The sequence below is a fragment of the Cyanistes caeruleus genome, chromosome 11, assembly GCF_971803275.1.
Source record: "Cyanistes caeruleus chromosome 11, bCyaCae1.hap1.1, whole genome shotgun sequence".
NCBI lineage: Eukaryota > Metazoa > Chordata > Aves > Passeriformes > Paridae > Cyanistes > Cyanistes caeruleus.
In genome coordinates, this window is record NC_141711.1 from 4,914,121 (window position 1) to 4,934,509 (window position 20,389).

General features: G+C 45.1%; 2 protein-coding genes across 10 annotated transcripts in view; both read left to right on the forward strand.

The window, feature by feature from the left end:
* FRMD4B (FERM domain containing 4B) overlaps positions 1-2,743 on the forward strand; it is a 125,679-nt gene extending 122,936 nt beyond the window's left edge. For all 7 annotated transcript variants that reach the window (XM_086845228.1, XM_086845225.1, XM_086845226.1 and 4 more), the window contains one exon: positions 1,035-2,743. In XM_086845228.1, the coding sequence (XP_086701354.1) occupies positions 1,035-1,155 (121 nt within the window). In that variant the 3' untranslated portion in view covers positions 1,156-2,743. The remainder of the gene's footprint in view (positions 1-1,034) is intronic.
* Positions 2,744-3,656: 913 nt separating this feature from the next.
* On the forward strand, positions 3,657-18,609 carry LMOD3 (leiomodin 3). Of its 3 annotated transcripts, XM_086845765.1 has the most exons (6): positions 3,657-3,786; positions 4,210-4,302; positions 4,414-4,577; positions 11,659-11,986; positions 13,864-15,261; positions 18,086-18,609. In XM_086845765.1, the coding sequence occupies exons 4-6, from the start codon at positions 11,690-11,692 to the stop codon at positions 18,110-18,112; spliced, it is 1,722 nt and encodes a 573-aa protein (XP_086701891.1). In that variant the 5' UTR covers positions 3,657-3,786; positions 4,210-4,302; positions 4,414-4,577; positions 11,659-11,689; the 3' UTR covers positions 18,113-18,609. The 3 variants fall into 3 exon arrangements, with proteins under 3 accessions (XP_086701891.1, XP_023790906.2, XP_086701892.1); XM_023935138.2 differs by lacking the exons at positions 3,657-3,786; positions 4,210-4,302; positions 4,414-4,577 and adding an exon at positions 4,921-5,926; XM_086845766.1 differs by lacking the exons at positions 3,657-3,786; positions 4,210-4,302; positions 4,414-4,577 and adding an exon at positions 5,106-5,236.
* The last annotated feature ends 1,780 nt before the right edge of the window (positions 18,610-20,389 follow it).

Genomic DNA, 20,389 nt, shown 5'->3' on the forward strand with positions numbered 1-20,389 from the left:
AAAACAAAGGGAAAGGAAGCCCCTCTCTTCAGCCTCGTGTGTGAGGTGGTACCAAGCACATCTCCCTTGGCAGAGCTGGTCCCAGCAGCCATGGGGGATGTGCTGCTGTTTGCAGACACCCCCTGCTTGTGGGGGCTCTCCCAGGGCTGCAGAGAGCCCAGGGTCTGCTTGGTCCTTGCAGGAAATCCTGCAGCTCTCGCTGCTTCTGTGTGGCATTTTTGAGGTGTCCCCCCCAGTGCAGAACACTTGGCTGTGAGGACAGGAAGCTCCTGCCCTGGGGAGTGACTCTGCCCCCACAAATGCCATCACATTTAAATACACTTATGCTCAGTGTAATAAGTACCCCACGTGTGCCTCCTGCTTTGTGGGTTGCAGTTTGTGCTTGCTGCCAGACCGACTTGTGTGAAAATACTGAATTTTTAATTTTGTTTGTTTTAAAATAAATGAAAGTGTAAGGGAATACATAAAAGCTGCTGCTACATCCTTTTTTTTTCCCCTAAGTGCTACGGGCTGTTTTACTGAAGTGATTTTAAATATCTATGGCAACAGTGTTTAAAAATACTGTTTCTATTAATTTTTTAATTTCCTATAATTGAGCTTTGAAAATTCTGCTTGTTATTAGCAGCTTTATCTAAACGAGGTTCATTAGCTATTAATTTTCCATATTCTGAATCACTTGTCTGATTGTTCATCTGCTTTATTTTCTACATCAATGTGATCATGGCAAACAAGCAATCAGTACACACAGCAGTCTTGGCAGAGCAGTGGAAGGTGTCCCTGCCCAGGGTGGGGATGTTGGAACAAGATGAGCTTTAAAGTCTCACCAAGCCAAACCAGTCTTCGATACTGTGACAGGCTTGAGCAGCTGAAATTCCTCTTGCACACAATTTTACTGATTACAGCACAAAAAAATGGGTTTGTCTTTGGGGGCAAACTTGAAATAACCAGCATAACTTTGAGCCCAGGGGAGGTGCATGAATTCAGGGGCCTGGGGATCACCCTCAGCTGATCCTGGTGCCATGTGTGTGTTGCAGGACGTACGCAGAGCCGAGCCAGCTGGGCAGGGACGAGGAGGATGGCTTGGAGGAAGGGCTGCCCAGCAGTGAGCAGAGGCTGTACTGGCACGAGGACTCCAAGCCCGGGACGCTGGTGTAGCCCCCGTGCAGCCCCTCATTCCTACCCCTGCGTGCCTTGCACAGAACGCCGCGGCTCCGAGGCGGACCTCGGGTGCAACTTGCAAAAGGAACAAAAAGAGGAAGCAGGCTGTTTTGCTGGGAAGAAGTTGAATTCAGCATTAAGAGGGACTGTAGCAAACTGACAAAGTCTTACCATGAATGGCGTTTCTTTGTGAATCCGTACAGCCCGTGGGAGCCAGGGCAAGCCACAGTTCATCTATGACCAGATGCAGCACTTGGTTGAAGTATTTATATTTAGCAAGCACTTTTTGGGAAGATTGGAAGGTGTTGAAGACAAACCTCAGAGAAAAAAAAAAAAAAAAAAAGTGAAAAGGAGACTCTTGTGGAAAAACCAGGAATTCTAGGAGCACAAGTCTGATGTATGAAAGAAGAAAAAATGAAAATTTATTCTGCCATGGCTTATGAGGACCTGGAAGAGGCTTCATAGGCTTGTGAAGGATAGATACTGTGTGTGTGAGTGAGGTAAAGGATGACTGAATCAGTATTGGAACATTACTTGAAGGAAGGCTGGAATTTTTTTATTATGGAGGTTTGAATGAGTCTGTCCAGTTTTTGGGGTGTTGTTAAGAGTGTTTGTTAGCACCACAAGCAAGGTCTGGAAAGAAAAAAATTCGCTGACATATACGTCGTGTAAAACTATAGGTAGTTGTGGATTTGGAAACAGAAGCAGTCAACTTTGAGCTCTCTTTTCCATGATAAAACATAATTAATAACAGCCCACTTAATGACCTTTCCATGGTACAACTGTGTGGAGGAGCAGGCAAATTGTCACTGTGGCCACACGGTGACCCCTGTTCATCGGGTGATGAGCGTTGCTGTGCCACAGTGGGTTGAGGATCTGCAGTGGGGAGCCCCAGGGAGCGATTTGGTAGCAATGGCCAGTATTTTAAGGTGGATGCAAACACAGCCAAGTGGGTGCCTTAAAATGAGGGGCATTAGGATTGTACCGCGAGTCACCTGCACTGCCCGGGTGCGTTGCGGAGTCACTGAGTGACAACAGCGTCTTCACAGAACCATTTGTGTAGGAAAAAACCATGTGACTGCAGTCTTGATTTAAGAGGGATAAACCTACCTCAGGTCATCCATCTGTAGGAACAAATTGGGGTTTTCCTGCCTGATTGCTGATGACTCGTCTGCATACGGTAAAATCTCTCTCGTTTCTCAGCTGTACTGTGCTTCAGGATTCCAGAAATGGTGCTCTTTTGTTCTTTTATACAAAAGATTAGTTACTCCTTGTTCATATTGTGAATAGAAAGGTTTCTGATAAACTTTTTTGACGTTTTTTACCAGTATTCCAGAGCATGTAATATATACAGAAGGACACACTTGTTAAGCTGGTACTTAGTTGTTTGTATTATTAGAGTCGCGATTTGGAATTAAACCAACAAAAACAAAATAAAAAATAACTTATTTCCTTGGTTTTGCATATTTGTATAGCCTTCTAGAAATGCGAAAGCTCTTTTTGCTTATTCTTTTACTACTCCTGAATTTTTTAGACCTATTATTTTGTATAGGTCAATAAACTAAAAAGTGTGTTACCAAAACCACTTCAGCATTCCTCCTGTTTCTCCTTGAGTGCTTGGGAAAGTGCAGTGTGTGTTATTTCAGGGGCTTGAAGTAAATCACTGTGGTCTAAATTCTTTTGGCCTGTGGTGCTGGGTGGAGTGCAGAGGGGCAGTGGCCTCATCTGAAGGAAGGTTGGCCCCAAGCAACCTTCAGGATATCAGGTCAGAATTTCTGCTTCTCCATCAGCTGTACTGAGGGAGCCAGGCTGGGCTCACTCAGCATCCCTCCAGTGATACAGAGACAGAGGTGTCCTTGTCTTGCTGAAAATGCTTGATGCTCATCTACCCTTGCTCCTAGGAATTGCCACAGTCTTTCCTATTTGGAACGTGGCTTTTGTGTTCCTCACATGCTGGCTCCTCTTTGGAGTTTGTGCCCCCTTGAGACACCCACTTACCTGTAAGAGTGATTTGGGTTTCAGATGCTTCTGGTCACCCAGTAGTTGAGATAATTCAGTCTTGCTCTCTTCAGAGCTATTTGTCATTCCCTGCTTTTTGTGGTGTCCATAAACTTCACAACCACCACTGAATTTTATTCTTATTTCCAGGTTGCTGGTGAAAACAGGTGTTAAAAAAACGTGCAGGTGTTCCCATTAAAAATACCCCCATGACACTGTGCTTTTGCATTTCTCCAAGCAGCATTTGAGGTTTGTCTGCTGGCAAGTTCTTCATGCATTGACTGCTCCCTGCTGCTGCAAACCACCAGTGCTTTGAGCAGGGAGCTGGGTGGTCCCAAGTCCAGTTCCTTACCCAGAGCTCATGGAATCAGCACTCTCAAAGCTTTTCCTACAAAAAGGAAAGGAGATGTGTAACATGGCCTGTGCCCCATTTAAAGCTTTGTTTGCATTCCTTTATTTCAGTGCTGTAGCCATGGAGTTTTGTGTTGGCTTTTCCCTCGGCATTCAGGATTTAGTTCAGCCCAACATATCTGTGTTGGCACAACACTGACACTCAGCCTGGCCCCCTGGCTTGCTGGGACAGAACCAGGGTGATTCTGGATGAAGTTCTTGAGAAGATGGGAGTTTGAGGTGGGTTTGGGTTGAGGATAGTCTGCTCTGTTTGGAGTATTGTTTATAAAACCTCTAGGCCAGTGTTCAGAGTGGTTGTGGTTTCCAGTTAGCAAGAGCTGAGCAGAGGAACTGGAAATTGAAGTGGGGTTGTGAAGCTGTAGCTCTTGAGCCCCTCTTGTCATTCTCCACATGCCTGGCTCTGCAAGGGTTTTGTTTTTAGGAACTTCTCTGAAGGGTGGAAGTACAGAGTGAAGAAGGAGGCCCAGAATAAGAGAATAAGAATATCCAACTTTTTTCAGATCTTGCTTAGGGTCAGTCTTGGGTGGCACAGGGAGGGGAGACCATGACATGCCTGTGGCATCTCCTGCCTATCAAGCAAGCTGCTGCTGCACCCAGTTGTTGCCAGTTGTTCCCCAGGACCTTTAACTTTGCCCTTTGCAGATTTCCAGCTGCTTTGTTGCGTTTCTGGAGTGATGTTTTGATGCAGATGTGGAACTGTTCACAGAGACCAGTCTGTATAATGCTGCTGAGGAGGTAATAAAGACATACTTGTAATCATTATCTTATTTGTTCACAGCTGAAATACAAATTGCCTGTGTTTTGTTTGAATTCCTATCTCATCTGTGTGTTGCTGTTTAACCACAGCCTGCCTCACCAGGATAACTGAGGACATCTAGTGCCTGACAGCAGAGTTGAAGAGAGGAGCCTTCCTGCCTCCTGTGCTCCTCTGGAATCCTTCCTGACCCTTCCAGTATGAAGAAATATTAATTATAAATTCGTATTTGGTAATATCAGAACAAAGCCAAGAGGTGAGCAAGGTGAAACACCAGACCCACGGGGTGTGATTTTACAAACATGTCTCTCTACAGAAGGTAGATGTTGCTGATGGGAGCGTGAAGGGGAAATGAAACACCACTTAAGTCTGTTTGTAGTGGAATGTTTCTGAGTGCTTTTAGTTAAAAAAGAAGACCCAGTCCTTGCCAGGAATCCTTAAAAAGGAATTTGGGCACTGAGCTAAAATAAGCCATGCCTGATATTTTTAATTGCTGTCTGCTTTTTCTCTGCTGTTTTGAACAGTATTTGAAAATACTCTGAGATACGGGAGGACAGACACTGATGGGAGTTTCCATGAGCCCTGTGGGAGGCTTGTGTGGACATTCCTCCAGTGCAGGGACCAGGAGGGATGAGGCTCAGACCAGGAGCCCCTTCTCCAACACAGGAAAATCTTTTAAGATCCCTAATCTTTAAAATTCCTGTGGCTACACTTACATGAAATATTTTGGCCAAGGTGACATCAACACATGACTCTTGCAGGTTTCTGCTGACTTCTCATTTATGATTTTGGACTTGCTCAGCTGAATTGTGAAGAATGCAGCAGCAATGTTTGCAGCCCCTGGGTGGGTGAGAAGCCTCCACCGTGACCCTGCTCGTCCCTAAATGCGTGTAGGAAATCCTATAAAGACTGAAGGTTTGCTCCATCTTCTGGGCTTTGGGATTGTTGCAGGAGAGCTGCTCCTGAGCCTGGGGAGGAGCTCCCTGCACTTGCCTGGCACTGTCTGGATACATTCACACAACTCCTGGGAAGATGTCTGCATTCTATACTATTCTTCCATCTTCTTTGTACTTTTCTGTCATACCTAATAAATTTCTAAGGTGTAAAACTGACAGTCTCAGCTACAGCAGGACCTCACACAAGTAGTGAAATCTCTCCCAGGGAAGGATTTATCATCACTTTTTTCCCCCACACTCTGATGGAGCAAATGAAGCCTGAGGTGACATTTCCCCCTTGGAGGAAGGGACAGTGCCAGTTGTGATCAGTGCTGGGAGCCCAGGAGGACACCTGACACAGGGCATTAATGACAGAGAAGCAAGACGTTTAACAAGAAGCAGCTCCTTGCCATCCATCCAACTTGGTTTTCCCTGTCTGTCCCTTATGATGAAGGGAATCACCATAAATCCTTCAGCAAGTCCTTGACTGCAGAGGGATGTGCTCTGCCTCCCAGGACATCTCCCGCCCCATTCCAGCACAGCAGGAGCCAGTCTCAATTTATATTTAAGAGTGCCATCAAAGAGCTGCAGATGGAGAAGAGTTTGCAGCCAGCCAGGGCTCAGCTGCAGTAACTCTAGAAGAAATCCTTCCACCTGTTGCCAGCCTGAGGTTAGGGAAGGACGTGTCCCATGTGTGCAGAAGGAGGTGGCCATGTGGCCGTCGCAGCATCACTGCCTGTGGGCACATTTAGGAGGATATGAGGTGTGGGGCTGTGATAGCTTTGGATGCTGTAAAAGAAAGACAGAGCCTATTTCAATGTGGAGGGTGACATTGTTTCCTTAGGATAACTCTGTTTCTCATCTCATCTGCTTGTGCTGAATTCAGTGTTTCATATAAATGTGGAGGTGATTGCACCTTGCAGAGGTTTTGATGTTGCTTCTTGAAGAATCCTTGACATGGTGTTACTGAAATTCTGATTTAGTGGTGCTGCCAGGCAACACTGCAGGTGAAACCATAGATTTGGCTTGAAAAGAGAGGGTACATTTTAACATTTAATTCTAGCCACTAGTTTTAGCAGTTACTCCAGGGGTTCTGCTCTGCAAACCCTGAAAAAGCACAGATAAACTGTAAGAATAAAGGTAGAGTTAGCACTGAATAATTGCTGAATTGCACATGCTGTCACAGATGTGTTCTTACACAGTTTTCAGGGAGATTAATGTCTTTTCTCAAGGTCTGAGCTTGCATTTCTGATGCAAGTACTGAATCTCTGAGCCTGTTCTGCACACAGATTTGGAGTAACAAGCCCTCTGTTAATGGGAGTGAACATTTGGGTAAATGTCCTGTGCAATGGCCATGGGTAGTGTGAGATTCAGCACCATGTTTGCCTTGTCTGGGCGAGCTGTGCCCATCAGACAGGAGCCAGAACTGCCCCAGAGTCTCTGTCCCTGGTGCAGGGCTCAGTGTCCCCTTTTGATGGCCATAACCAGCCTCAGCTCTCTCCCAGAGCAGGTGAAGCCACACTGAGGCGGCTCTGGACACCTTTTGGGTTTGCCCATAGGTGAAAAGTCCCAGCTAGAGCCATAGCTCAGTCTCTGAAGTCAGGGTCAGGTAACAAACATCAAGATTTGCCTGCTCCCTGTAAAATAACAAAATTACTCATGGTCTCTCACAGACCTGTTTTTATTCACCACAGGCTGGTTTTCTACTCCTTTTGGCAGCTGTTAGCACTGTGCTTTGGGAAGAAGAGGGGAAAAAAACATCACCCAGGGATGAAAACATTCAGGTATTTAGAAGTGCTTCACCAAGGTCACATAAATAGCAAGCTGGGAAAGGAAAATAGCAAGTTAGCAGAAACTAGTGCTGAGTGTTTCAGCATTTTGCCCATGTTTGTGCTATAAATGATATCTGGGAGCAGAAACTCCCTCCTGTAGCCACAGAACTGCTCTGTGTAGCTGAACATGGTGCAGAGCAGCAGCCCTGGCTGTGCTTGGGGTGCTACTCCAGCAGTGTTAGAATGTGGTCAGTAAAAAAAAGAGCTGGGAAGTGGCAGGGCAGGTGTAGTGTTGTTCAGTGGCAAGCAAGCACAGAAAGTCAGTCTTTGGTGGTCAGATTTGGAACAGGTTTTGGCTCTGAATGGGGCAAAGATTTGTCCTGGGTAAGCCCAGACTGCCAGGAGCAGCTCAGTTGCCTTTTGTGTGTCATCTCCAGATCCCCACCAGCAAAATCTCAGTATCCATGTTTGTATGTGGGGCTGTCTCCTACCCCAAAATCCTGGGGTTTTTGTTATTTTAAAAAATGGTTTAAAACAGTTGAAATTATTTAGAAATCCATCTGCTGATTATTTAACCTTTTTAATGAAAACCAAGGCATGCTCATCTGATTTGCCAATGCATTTCCCTACAGGATTGCTTTGGACAGGCCACTGTGGGTGGTCAGTGCCCTGCTCCAGGCTGATATGTTCTGTCCTTGATTTCTGTCATGACCAAAGTCTTCCCCATGCTCCCCTTTTCTCCCTACACTTGTTAACGTTTCCTTTTCCCTGTAATCAAGAAGGTGGATGATGACAGGGGTTGCTTCCTACTGCATAGGTACTGTAGCTGCTCTCAGACTTCTCTAAAAATGGAAACTAAAAAAATAAATAAATCACCAAGTTCTTTTTTAGGGGGGCCAAATTAGAAGCATCCAGGTCCCACTGAAACAGGAGATGCAGTTCCACTTGCTTCTCTAGAGGCAGAGGGAATTACAAGACGTCAGCACAGTGATGATGGGACACATCATGGGAGATGATGAGGGATCTCAGCACAGTGAGATGTGGTGGTTGGCTGGGCTGGGCAGCAGTGGAGGGCTCATATCCCCATCCCTGCTGCTCCACCCTGCCCTGATCCAGCCGTGGCTGTGCCTGCTGCCTCTCACAGGGTTTGACTTTGCAGCTCCCTGTCAAGCGACTTGGGCAAATACTTCCAAGTCAGATATCCTTATTCTATTTAAGCAACAAACTTAATCTGATATATTTTTATCTGGAAGAGTTTGGAGATGTGGTGGGTGATTTTTTTTTTTCCCCTCAGTGTTTTTCCCACAGGGTGTCTCTCTATGACTGCTCCCGTTCCTCAGTGGTTGTTATTGTTAAGATCCCATCATCTGACCCTTTATAATCCCTGTATTGGGTTACACTGCATTGCTGGACATGCTTGGTGTATGCTCCTGATTGTCAATTTTAGATTCTCCCATCAGCCTACGAGTTTCTTAAAAGTAATGCCAGGTTATGTTTCATGGGCACATTCCCTGACTGCTTCCAGTTGCACTTGGAAATGCCATGGATTGGTAAAAGAGGGGAATGAATGGGGAAGATTTATAAGCAAAAAAAAAAAAAAAAAAAGCCAACATTATAAAAATTGCTCTCCAATATTTGCCATAGCATGTGTCCCTTTATGTGTGCCAATTACCTTAAAAATAGAACAGTTTTAGGCACTCAAAACATGGGTTCATGGGCTGCCTTGTGTCAAGTGATGGCACAGGGCTCAGGCCTTCCTGATACTCAAGTTAAGAACTTGTCAGCCTTTTGTCTTTCAAGAGTGATGGGTTGGAATTTTTGAAGAGAATGTGTAAATGAGAAAAAGATCAGTGAAGTGAAGCAATCCTGCAGGAGAGGCTGCTGGGTTTCATTCCAGAATTCACCCATATATCAGTACCTGCCTTACAAACAGCGAGCAGAGAGTCAGAATGGTTCATTAGCAAGGGCAGGCCTCTCCTTCTGTCAGTGTGCTCCTAAAGTGCTTTTGTTTAATGCTTGTTGGGTACCTGCTTAGTGTAGATTGAGCTGCTACTACCTGTAGGAATTGCTCTGTGATTGCTGCAGGTGCCTCTTGTCTTCTGCTGGGGCTTTGGGTGCAGTTCTGGCACAGCACAGCTCTGGTAACAGGACAGCAGCAGCAGCTTCTCAGTCCGGGGATTCCTGAACAGGTGTCAAATTGGTGTGGAAACAGCAAGTGTCACCTGTGGAAGTGTCTTTCCTGTCTTAATGAAGGCTGAGAAATGTGTGATTATTTTGGAAAGCTCTGAGGGAGCACCAACAAATGTTCTTGGGAAGGAGATGGCAGTTTAGACTGGGAAAAGTGTTTTAAACCCACTGTGAGTGTGTCCTCGCCTGAAGGGTGTTGTTTGTTGCTCTAATGTGCTGTTACCAGAACACCAGAACACTAAGCAGTGTGTTAGGAAATGAAGTACATCCTGGAAACATAATTTATGAAGGAGAGACCTAAAGTAGGCAAAATATGATACCCACCTCTGAAATCTGTGGGATTAGCACCTGTGTCACCAGGAGAGGTGTCACCAGGCAGCCCCTTGCTCTGCATCTGATGGGGAAGGCACCATTCCCAGTATAGTGTTTCCTAATCATGGTACTGACAAGTGATATATTTCTGCTTAAGAGAAAAAGTGGTTTTCAAACACCTGATAGTGTTCTCAGTACCCCTGTTCTCCTTCTCAAGAGGACTTCATGGGTTTGACCCTGCTTAACTTAGATGATCTGACAAGACCATGGCCCAAGATGGCCTGGCTGAAGATCATGGAAACCCAAGAAGGTGACATGGGGCTTTATTTACAGTCAAGAAATTAGCAAGTGAGAAGCAAGCACTGAATAGACAGCTTCTGTGGCCCAAACTGCATCGTTTGGGAGAGTAGCATACCGGCTACTGAAGAGCACTGATTTATTTGATAACATCAGGAAACCATTTATGGGCTCTATTATGGGCAGCAATCAGTGGGGGTTGGAGCTGCTGGAGCAGATAGATTGATGTGTGGGTCTGCTGTTGTGCTTGCTGCTGCATAATATAAAACAAGGATAAGGACATCCCTGAAATACCAAAGGGGGAAATGGAGCCATTGCATTCTTGGCTTGGTTTTTATTATCTTTTCTTTTACCACTTATTCTGTTCTTAAATTTTTTTCCTCTTCCCTGCTGTGTGACAGCATGAAGCAAATGAGTACCTTTGGATAATGGACTTTTAATAGAGGTTAACAGGGCTTAGAACTCCATGTTTCATGTTACAAAACACTGCAAAGAGACACCATCATCATGCAGAGCCTATTTTGCTGCTGGCAGACTCCAGCAGAGCGTGGTTGAGACTGTGATGAGAAATATGGCTTAAAAATTGGCAGGGCATGGTTTCACAGCCTCTCCCCCATGGTTTTGCTCCTGTGGAAGCTGCATTTGCCTTTGCAAGGTGAGGATTTGATTTGATACCCCTGCAAGAGAAAATTTGAAATTATGAGAGGAAATTTTCCTGATCCAATGAAGGGCCCAAACTGAGTAGCAAAATTATCCATCCTTGCTACTCTGCTGTCACAGAGAAACCATGCACATGGTGAGGCTGGAGGTGTGGCTTTCTGGTTTGCCCTGTGAATTTAGTAGCTTATAAAATATACTGAAGAAAGAAGGAGACACTTAGATGAAATGGACACCTAACAAAAAAAGTCTAGGGAGTTACGTGAGATCTACAAATGCAAAAAATTAAATCTTTGTAGTTGCTTATTAATTCTGAAAAAAAAAAAAAAAAAAAGGAAAAAGGTAAAAATCAGGAGGAGGATGAGGCTGAGATGAACTATCAGCCAAGAAGAGCTGACAGTGCAAATGATGTTCGAGACAGGGACAGGCCAGTCAAGAAGCAGGCACTGGCATTGCCTGGATGGGAGCAGGAATGTGCCAAGGGAAATGCTTCCCCTGGAGCACTCAGGCTGCTTCAAAGGGCTGGTGCCTTGCATGGACCTCAAGGTGCACATTGTACCAGCTCTACTGCCCTTTTCCATCTTGGAGGACTTTCCCATAATCAGGATGTGAGGTTTGGGAGATGTCACCAATGGAGGGTGGCTGCACTCTCACCAAAACCCCCTGTGATGGTCAGCCAGGGCTTAGACCTGGCCAAAGGCAGTGCAGGGCCAGTGGTCTTCGGCCCTTTTGGGATAGATGGGAGATGTTATGGATACAGAGACCTTTCTGATTCTTCCCAGAGGCCGGATTTCACCTGCACATCTCACAGGTACCACTCACGTCCCTTCATCCTGCCCTGGCTATTCCAGCGCGGGGTGGAGCCCTGAGCGGTGCAGGGTCCCGGGAATCCTCTGCAACGTGTCCTGCCTCAGTGGGGGAAACACCAGCTGCACTGAAATGTCAGAAGGGTTTGCACAGCTGACAGGTTGCTGAAAATGGAGCATCGCCATAAATTCTCTTTATCCAGCCAAGTGCAGCTTAATATAGACTTAGCTGCACGGGCTGTCTCCCGCACTGAGCCCGGGAGCTGCCACAGCTCATGACCAAAACATGAACTTGTCGATTTAACCAGATCAGCTACTGCTAGTGAGGGGGGAAAGAAAGAAAATCCTTTGAAATTTATCTTTCTCTCTAGGTTTAAAACGTATTAGAGGAAGGAGGGAAGAATGAACATGTCTGAACTGGGCCAAAACTCCGACGAAGACGTGTGTCCTGAGGACATTGATGAAGATGAAATCCTGGCTAACCTGTCCCCTGAGGAGCTAAAGGAGCTGCAGAGTGAGATGGAAGTCATGGCCCCAGACCCTCAAGTCCCGACTGGGATGATACAGAAGGATCAGACAGAGAAACCCCCCACGGGGAGCTTCGACCACAGGTCCCTGGTTGACTACCTGTACTGGCAGAAGGCATCCAGACGCATGCTAGAGGATGAGAGAGTTCCTGTCACCCTCTTGCCCTCTGAGGTAACATGCAAAAAATCACAAATATTTATTATGCATCAGCAGTGGGATCTGTTTTATAGCTTTAATACCTTAACCTGCCTCTGCTTCTGTCTCTTATGTAAGGTAGAGTACAAACAAATTTAGACTAATCCTAAAAGCCTCATCAGTGGTAGAATCCAGCTTGGACTGATGTCAGGGTCAGTAATTTTTTAATTGCTTTTCCCAAATATTTACTTAAGCTTTTTAATAGAAAAAAAATCCTAATTCTGATTTGAGTAAAGCAAATCACTGAGAAACTGTCACAAGATCAGTTTTGGAGGATGTAACTAATTTGTTTGAGTTTGCATGTGGAGGAACATCATGTTGCTTTTTCATGGAACATTATATTAATCATACAAATTAAATTATTAATTCACAGAAATTAATTACATACTGGAGAAAAATCCTAAACCACTGTATTGTAGCAGGGTGAAACATTTGCTAACAACCAAGCATGCAAACTCTGTGAACTAGTTCAACCCTACTCAATACAGTGCTTAAATTTATTTGATTATCCCCATGACTTTGAAATAAAGTTAAGGTCATACTTAGATATCTTTCAGGATGAGGGCTACACTTAAAAATAGGTTAATAGAATTGAAACTTGGCCAGATGCAACACATCCATACTTGAATGTGAAGCTCACTAGAAATGAATTTGAGGTAACCAATTTATTTTATTTTTGTTTTAAATATTGGTGGTTTGCTAATATATACCAGTGTGGCACATCCCAGACTTCCCAGGGCAGGCTTCATGGGCTACCTTTGGAGAACAGGGGAAATCTGTGGGATTTTTCTCCTCCTGCAACACTCTTATGCTCAAAGAAACAAATTTTTAAACACTTCAGAGGTTAAATCTGAAATCTGGGTGTGGAGCTGGTCAAGCAGTGCCTATACCAAACCCATTCACCACCACAGCAAAGGGGAGCCACAGCCCCAAGGGCAGAAGTGACTGGGACCATTTTGTCTGAATTTGAGTGTAGCACAAGCCATGCCACTGTTCTGCCTGAAGTAGTGTAAATCTCAGGGAAATAGTTTTTTATTAGTGCTTTTTATTAGTGCTAGAGATTTTATTAGTGCTTCATTAGAGTTTCTCTGTGATGGAGAAACCTTTTGCTAAAAGATGGTCAACAAAGAAAAATCTCAGCTAGGAATGTCTCTGGAATTGGGAGACATTTGCAACTAATTTATTTGGATTGTAGAGGCCTCACTGCCCTGCACCTGCTTTGTGCAGGGGATGGTTTCGTATTTCTGGACTCCAAACTGAGCTAATATTTTATCTTCAGTGAGGTGCTGAATTAGGTGTGATGCTCTGGGACTGCCAGAGCAGGCAGCTTTGCTGTCCCTTGTGCTGGATGATTCCACAGTGGTCACAATGTGCCCTCTTCACTCCTCCTTGGGCTGAGCAAACCATCAGGGGTTCACACTGATGTCCTGTGCTTTGTGGCATACGAAGGAAACTTTCTCTCTTGTCAAAGAAATTATAAAGATTACACTAAATCCAGAAAGAGACTTTGGATCTCTTAAAAGAGGCTCTTAAAAGAGGCTTTTTAACCCCCAGAAGGGTTCAAAGACCATCTTAACATATCATTAAATGTGCTCAGGATTTAATTGTCAGGACTTGATTTAGGAGGCAAAGATGAGAAATTGGTTTGCAGCCTCTTTAGGAACAAATTGTTCCTGTGTTCCCAAGCAAGCTGGTACAGCCTGAACTAACAGCAGTGACAATTTTAAGGATTATTCTCTATTGTATGGAATAGAGGGATCTAAGTCCAGCTGCTGCCTGTTTATTTGAGCAGAAAGTTATTTTAACAGAGATGTTTTGCAATTATTTCAGCTGTGAGGTTTTGTCTTCCTCAGAAAAGTGCTGCGGAGGAGATGGAAGGAGAGGCCAGAAGCAGTGGCGAGGTGTCTGGTGGGAGGATGCCAGGAACAGAGGGAAAAGAAAGACATTACCAAAACGAGCACGTGTCCGAGTCAAGAACACAGCCTGGGGAGACAAAGAAAGATGGAAGAGATAAGGAGAGAGTGGTGGAGGAGGATGAGAAAGAAGAAGCAGAGGAGGAAGAGGAAGATGATGAAGAGGAGGAGGAAGAAGAAGAAGAAGAAGAAGACGACGAGACCGAATTGGAAACCAAGGAGAATTACACCAATGAGAGCAGTCACAGCAACCAGGTAAGTCAGAAGCCAGTTGCAGAACCTGGAGAAATCAAAGAAAAGCCAAAGGAAAATGAAAAGAAAATATCAAAATTGAACATCCCCCAGAAGTTAGCGCTGGATACCAGCTTCATGAAGCTGAGTGCCAGGCCTTCAGGAAATCAAACCAATTTAGAAGACAGTTTGGAGAAAGTCCGAAAAAACAACCCAGACGTGAAGGAGCTCAACCTAAACAACATAGAAAACGTCCCCAAGGAAATGCTGATAGATTTTGTCAATGCCATGAAGAAGAATAAGAACGTAAAAACGTTCAGCTTGGCCAATGTGGGGGCTGATGACAACGTGGCGTTCGCGCTGGCCAACATGCTGAGGGAGAACAGGAGCATCACCACCCTGAACATTGATTCCAACTTCATCTCTGGCAAGGGCATCGTTGCCATCATGCGCTGCCTGCAGTACAACGAGACGCTGACGGAGCTCCGCTTCCACAACCAGAGGGGCCTGCTGGGCCACCAGGCAGAGATGGAGATCGCCAGGCTGCTGAAAGCCAACACCACCCTCCTGAAAATGGGCTATCACTTCGAGCTGCCGGGGCCCAGGATGGTGGTGACCAACCTGCTCAGCAGGAACCTGGATAAGCAGAGGCAAAAGAGGCAGGAGGGGCAAAGGCAGCAGCAAATGAAAGAGCAGAAAGAGTTGATAGCGATGCTGGAAAATGGACTTGGGTTGCCCCCTGGGATGTGGGAAATGCTGGGGGGACCGCTGCCCCAGCTGAGGATGCAGGAGCCCCCTCAAGCCCCCAGACCCCCAGTCCCTGCAGCTGTGTCACTGAACAAAAGGCAGGAGAACACGAGGCCGCCAGCACCCGAGCAGCCGTGCAGAGAGAAACCCATCAGCTTCAAAGTGGTCAAGCTGAAGAAGACCCAGCGCAAACCCCCCGTGCCAGAGTACGTGGAGCCCGCTGAGAAAACCAACCTCAAAGACGTCATCAAAACACTTAAACCAATTCCCAGGAGAAGACCCCCTCCCCTGGTGGAAATAACCCCGAGAGATCAGCTCCTCAATGACATCCGCCAGAGCAACGTCGCTTATCTCAAGCCGGTGAGTGCAGAGTGGTGGCGCTGAGGGCAGGGAATGGCAGTCACTTATAACCTTTTAATCTCTTTTTCTCTCTTGATTCTGCTGTATTTCTTCTCACACGTGGATTTCTCAGTCCCCTCTGGGCTGAGCTCCTTTGGAATACTCCCTGATGGGGAGTTCTGTTTATCTCAGTTCTCCGGGTCAGGAAGAAAACTCCAAAGCTCATTAGGATCTTGTTTCTCGTGTTTATTAGGATGTAATCACAAAACTTGGCAGGTCTCTCCAGACTTTCTGCACAAGTTTAATTCACTTCAACCAGGAACATTTTGGCTCTGATGGCACAAAATGGCCCGAACTGTGCAGCCTTTTATCTTTATACTTATTCTTATCCAATTAACAATAGACACGTATATTATTTTTCTTAATGACCCAATGACCCAACACCCATGTGCTGCGCTGCAGCATTTTCTATCCAATCACCTACTACTACCCAAAAACCTCTAGAAGAAGAAAATAAAGAAGAAAGAAGGAAAAGAGACAACACCCTAAATCCTCCATCTTGTCTTCTGCTGTCTAAATTAGTTTAGTGAACTTTTTTCACCCAGTGACTTAAGAAAACTCTCTAATCTACACACTTAGACTTTTAGCTTTTCTGTCTAACTTTAACAGTTGTTTTCATGTATCACCACGAAAACATGCCCATAATTTTCATGCTATATGAAATTTAGTGTTCTCCTGGATCTCAGAGTAGGCATCAGAGACAAGGGCACACACTCCGTGTCTCAGACTCCATCAGTCACCTGCTGTGCTCTGAGCTCTGGCTGGAAATGCTGGGCATTGGCAGGGCTGGGAAATGTGCCTGCACATGGCATTGTCACCCTTTTGTGAGGGTGTGCAGGTGGCTGTTTTCCAGCTGCACTGAGGTTTAGTTTGTGGAGGAAACTCACCACAAGCACCAAAGCTGCAGCCTTGTCCATCCCCGTCTGCATCCACAAGGTAAAAGAAAGGAAATTCACTCAGGAGGTGAACAAACCCACAGAAACTCAGCCTTACTGCACTCATAATGGTGTGTTACTTACAACAGGAATCTGCTATTATAAGGTGGTTGTTTCAGGAGTACAAGGTATAATTTTTCACATTAGTCCCCCGTGAGCCCCATGTTTCTCTCTTCAATAGCTGTGTTTTTCCTTAGCTCTCACTTTACATAAGGGAGCACTTGGCACTGAAATCCAGCCTGGATTCATGATCTGCAGCCCTGCTCCTACCTGCCTCACCCAGGAACAAGGAGTATATTTTAGTGATCCTTTGCTGCTCATTCTCTCCTTTGTCCTTATGTAGATCCATTGCAAAATTCTAGTGCTAACAGGAAAAAAGAAATTAGATCCACCAGCAGTGATAGATGGAACAAGGTTATGGGAAGAAAGTACTGGTACTGTAGGGGATTTTATATTTGTTTTGCCACTGAAAATTGGCTCAGTGGTCAGCTCAAGTGAGCTCAACATCACCCTGACTTTGAGAATGCCAGTCCAAAATTAAAAACTGCCTCTTGGGTATGCTCTCAGCTTTTTGGGTACCAAAATCATGGGCTGCTTCTCAAAATGCTGGCCACCAGATTTAACCTCTTGCTCTTCTGACCTGCTATATTGCCTTGCATTGATTCAAGAAATCCTAAAATCTGGCTGATGTATTTGTAGCTTGATGCCTGTTTATGCTGCCAAGGCCCAAGGACAGAAAATCCCTTGTAATTAAAAATAGTTAAGTAGTATTTTGTAACTACTTTCTCTTTCAATATTGACATTTTAATATAGTGGGCCTAATTTTGCTTTCATTTATACCTACAAGGAAATAATTACTCTCTCAGTAGCTCCAAACAGGGTAGTTTGTCTTGATGTTTTGGTAGGTGCAGGTTCTGCAGTGACCTCAGATTCTGGTCCAGGATTACCCTGAACATTCTGTCCCCTAGGCAAGTTTTGGGGTTCTGAGTGTTTTGGCCAGTCCAACTTGGCTGCAGCCAAGGCCTCTCCTCAGGGCATTTCTGGCCTTTCTAGGCCACTCTAGGCTTTGCATTTTGGTTCCACATCCCAGACCTGCTTGTGGAAAGCTCACAAATTGTGCTGGTGACAGGATGTTGGTGCTTCATTTCCGTGGGACCTGCTGCCTTCCCAGCTCTCAGGAAGGTTGGGGACAATGGCACTCGTTCTCTGCCAGGCACAGCCCTTGTTTTGCACAGCAAAGGCTGAGAAACCTGGGTGCTGCCACATGCCAGGGATGATACTGAACCCCCACCACCCTCCCCAAAATGACCAGGAGGATTTTATCCATGAGAGCTGTGGGGTTACAGGTAGAGGGATCATGGTGCATCCTAAATATGCCAGGTAACAATTGCTATCACAGCTCACGGAGAGATGAAACGATAGACACGTGTACTGGGGGCTTGGGGTGGTTTGTTTTGATGGATTCTTTGGGATTTTTTGGGTTGGTTCTTTTTTAGCCTCTTGGATTTGGGGCATCAGGGTGTTATTCTCCCCATCCTCCAGGATCTTAGTAACTCATTTTTACCTAAAGTCCCTCAGTCTCATTTCTTAAAGGGAGTTTTACTGCTTGAGCTGGGCTGGGTGTTTGTTCTCTCTGTGTTGGGACTCAGTGCCTTCAAATTGATTTCCTGAACCTTAAGCATTGCAAACATCAAGTGGGGAATTCCAAATAAAAGAGAGCTCCCAACCAGAGCTCCTTGGAGTTCCCAGCTGTTATATTTTTAGTTTCTGAGGGTTTGTATTAGGCTAAACTGGCCTGGTAAATAAGACTGAGAAATTTCCTCCTCCTAATATTTCATGTCCTTGTCCAGGTGCCGCTGCCAAAGCAGCTGGAGTGAGAGACCAGACTGACCTGAAGAAAACAACTTGGAATAAGGACTATTCAAATTTTGCTTACAACTGTTTCAGCAGATGTTTTCTGCAGAACCCAGGTGGTGTATTCAACTCTTTGGGAACAAAGCTTGTGATACACACTTGTAGAAGTGTGGTGAAAACAGCTGGCATGGGAAAAGTCAGTGCTAAGCGTTTCCATCAGGTATCAAACAATCCCACTGCCATCTGTCTGCCAAGAGGATTTGAGGCTTCAGTTTGTTGTGGGAGTATTTTCTCAGAGGCATCAATAACCTTGTCTTTCTAGTTTGTCAGCAAACTATTTTGCTTCCACGTTGTCCTTCTGCTGCCAGACTCTGCAGGAACACGCTGTGCTTTTATCTTTCTTTTCATACACGTGCTACTTTATTACTCTCTTGTCCATGAGAAATGTATTCGGTTTCCATGTATACAGCTTCATTTTTTAGGCTAAGGAAACAGAAATGAAATAAAGCTCTCTCTGTAAGATGTGTGCAGCACTTCCATTGCTAACAAAGCTCTCACAGACAGAACGACTGCTCTGGTACAACGAACACCTTCCAAGCTGCCTCTATTTCAGAACAGTGTCTAGTGGGTATTGTACCTGATCAGCATTTAGATGATGCCATGCTCTGCTTTGAGAAATGTGATTTTCATTCCCTGTGATTCACCTCTGTCTTACCGCAATCCTTAATTGCAGCCACCTTGGAGAGCACTGAAATGCCATTTTGGGTCTCTCTCTCCACGCTGTTTTTGTGGCAGGAGGATGAGCCTCGCCTCTTTTCCAGGGGTTTAAGAAACTCCTAATTCCTCCTAGTGTGATCTGTGAATCATACTGTGAATCAAATCCTGGCAACGCTGGATTTGAAGGGGTAAAACCTGTATATACACAACTTAGTTTTTCCTTAGTATTTCCTAAATTCTTAATATATTCCTTAATATAATTGTTTTTTCTCCTCCCTCTTTACAATCTCTGCCCCTCTTCTGCTGTCTTTCTTGTAAAGCAGCTACAGCTAAGTCACACTCTTGTGAAATATATCCACAAGAGACCAATTGTTTTAGGGGCTTTTTTCTTTGTTTTTTAAAGCTATAAGGCACAGAGAATATGTGAAAAAAAATGTTCTTTATTGTATAAAGAACAAAGGCTGTCTCTGTGCTAAATGCACCTTCCCGTGGCTGCTTGATCCAAAGTCTCAGCTTTGTAGCTCCTGGTAGGATTTCCTTCAGGTGAGTTAATCTCTGAGTGGTTAACTCTTAGCAACCTTCCCCTGGCAGCTAAATCCCAGTCCCACCCTGCTCCCCCTTCCCATGTGTAATAGTCTTGTATTATCAGCAACGTCCAGGACCTCTTGAATTCAAGGTAGTCTCTACTATCACTTGTTAATTTTCATTTGTTCTTGTCCTTTTGGTACCTATCTCCTGGTCTCTTTCCAATCTCCACCTTCCAAACTTGTAAAGCTCCTCCTCAGCTTTGTTTCAGTTTGTAAATGTAATGCCCCAAACTTGGGAAAAATTTGGTTTTTGTATTGCCCAAGAGAGAGCAAGTAGCTTTAAAGTATCACATAACAGGGAAGTGACATAAAAAATTAAAATAATTTTCATTGCAGCCTTCTCTTTTTGTAAGAGTAGGAAAGGAAGAAGCGTGGTGCTTCCAACCAAGCCCTTGCACAGAGCACAGCAGCAAGTGACAAATGCACCAAGTAACTCCCCAGGAAAGCTCTTGCTGTTCTCCAGACTGGCTTCAAGGCCAGGCTGGTACAGCTCAGACTAGAGCAGTTGGGACAGGGAAGCACAAAGGAATATATAATATAGTGCTTTACAGTCTCCAGTTGAAGCTGCTGGGCACCAATTATTGCTACACCCAGAAGCTGCCAAACACGAATTTCCAGGGTGGATAGAGCATGACCTGTGCAACTCTGCTCTGATCCATGTTCTCCCACCGAGCAGCCTCTCAGTGATCGCAGGAGGAGGGAGGCAGACACAGAGATCACACCATTAGTTTGACTGCAGCAGAGCTGACACTAGTACTGCTCAAGGCACAGCTCTCAGTAATCCTAGAAGCAGAAATCCCTCTCAGGTAATTAACAGAAATGTGAAATCCCAGTTAAGCAGAGTTGAGTTATATAAGAGACCAAACCTGCACAAAGAAATACCCTAAGTATTCCGCTGTAGAGCATTTTAAGGACTGCAAGAGCAAGGCTGGGACATTTCAGCTCAGAGGTCTCTCTGGTCTCAACAAAGCTGACACAGAGCAGTCAGAGCCAGCA

Bases quoted from the DNA above. Each gene is read 5' to 3' on its own strand.
- LMOD3 (XM_086845765.1), top strand. From the start codon at position 11,690: ATGAACATGTCTGAACTGGGCCAAAACTCCGACGAAGACGTGTGTCCT. The intron at 11,987-13,863 runs GTAACATGCAAA...TGTCTTCCTCAG, and splicing joins TCACCCTCTTGCCCTCTGAG to AAAAGTGCTGCGGAGGAGAT. The intron at 15,262-18,085 runs GTGAGTGCAGAG...GTCCTTGTCCAG, and splicing joins ACGTCGCTTATCTCAAGCCG to GTGCCGCTGCCAAAGCAGCT.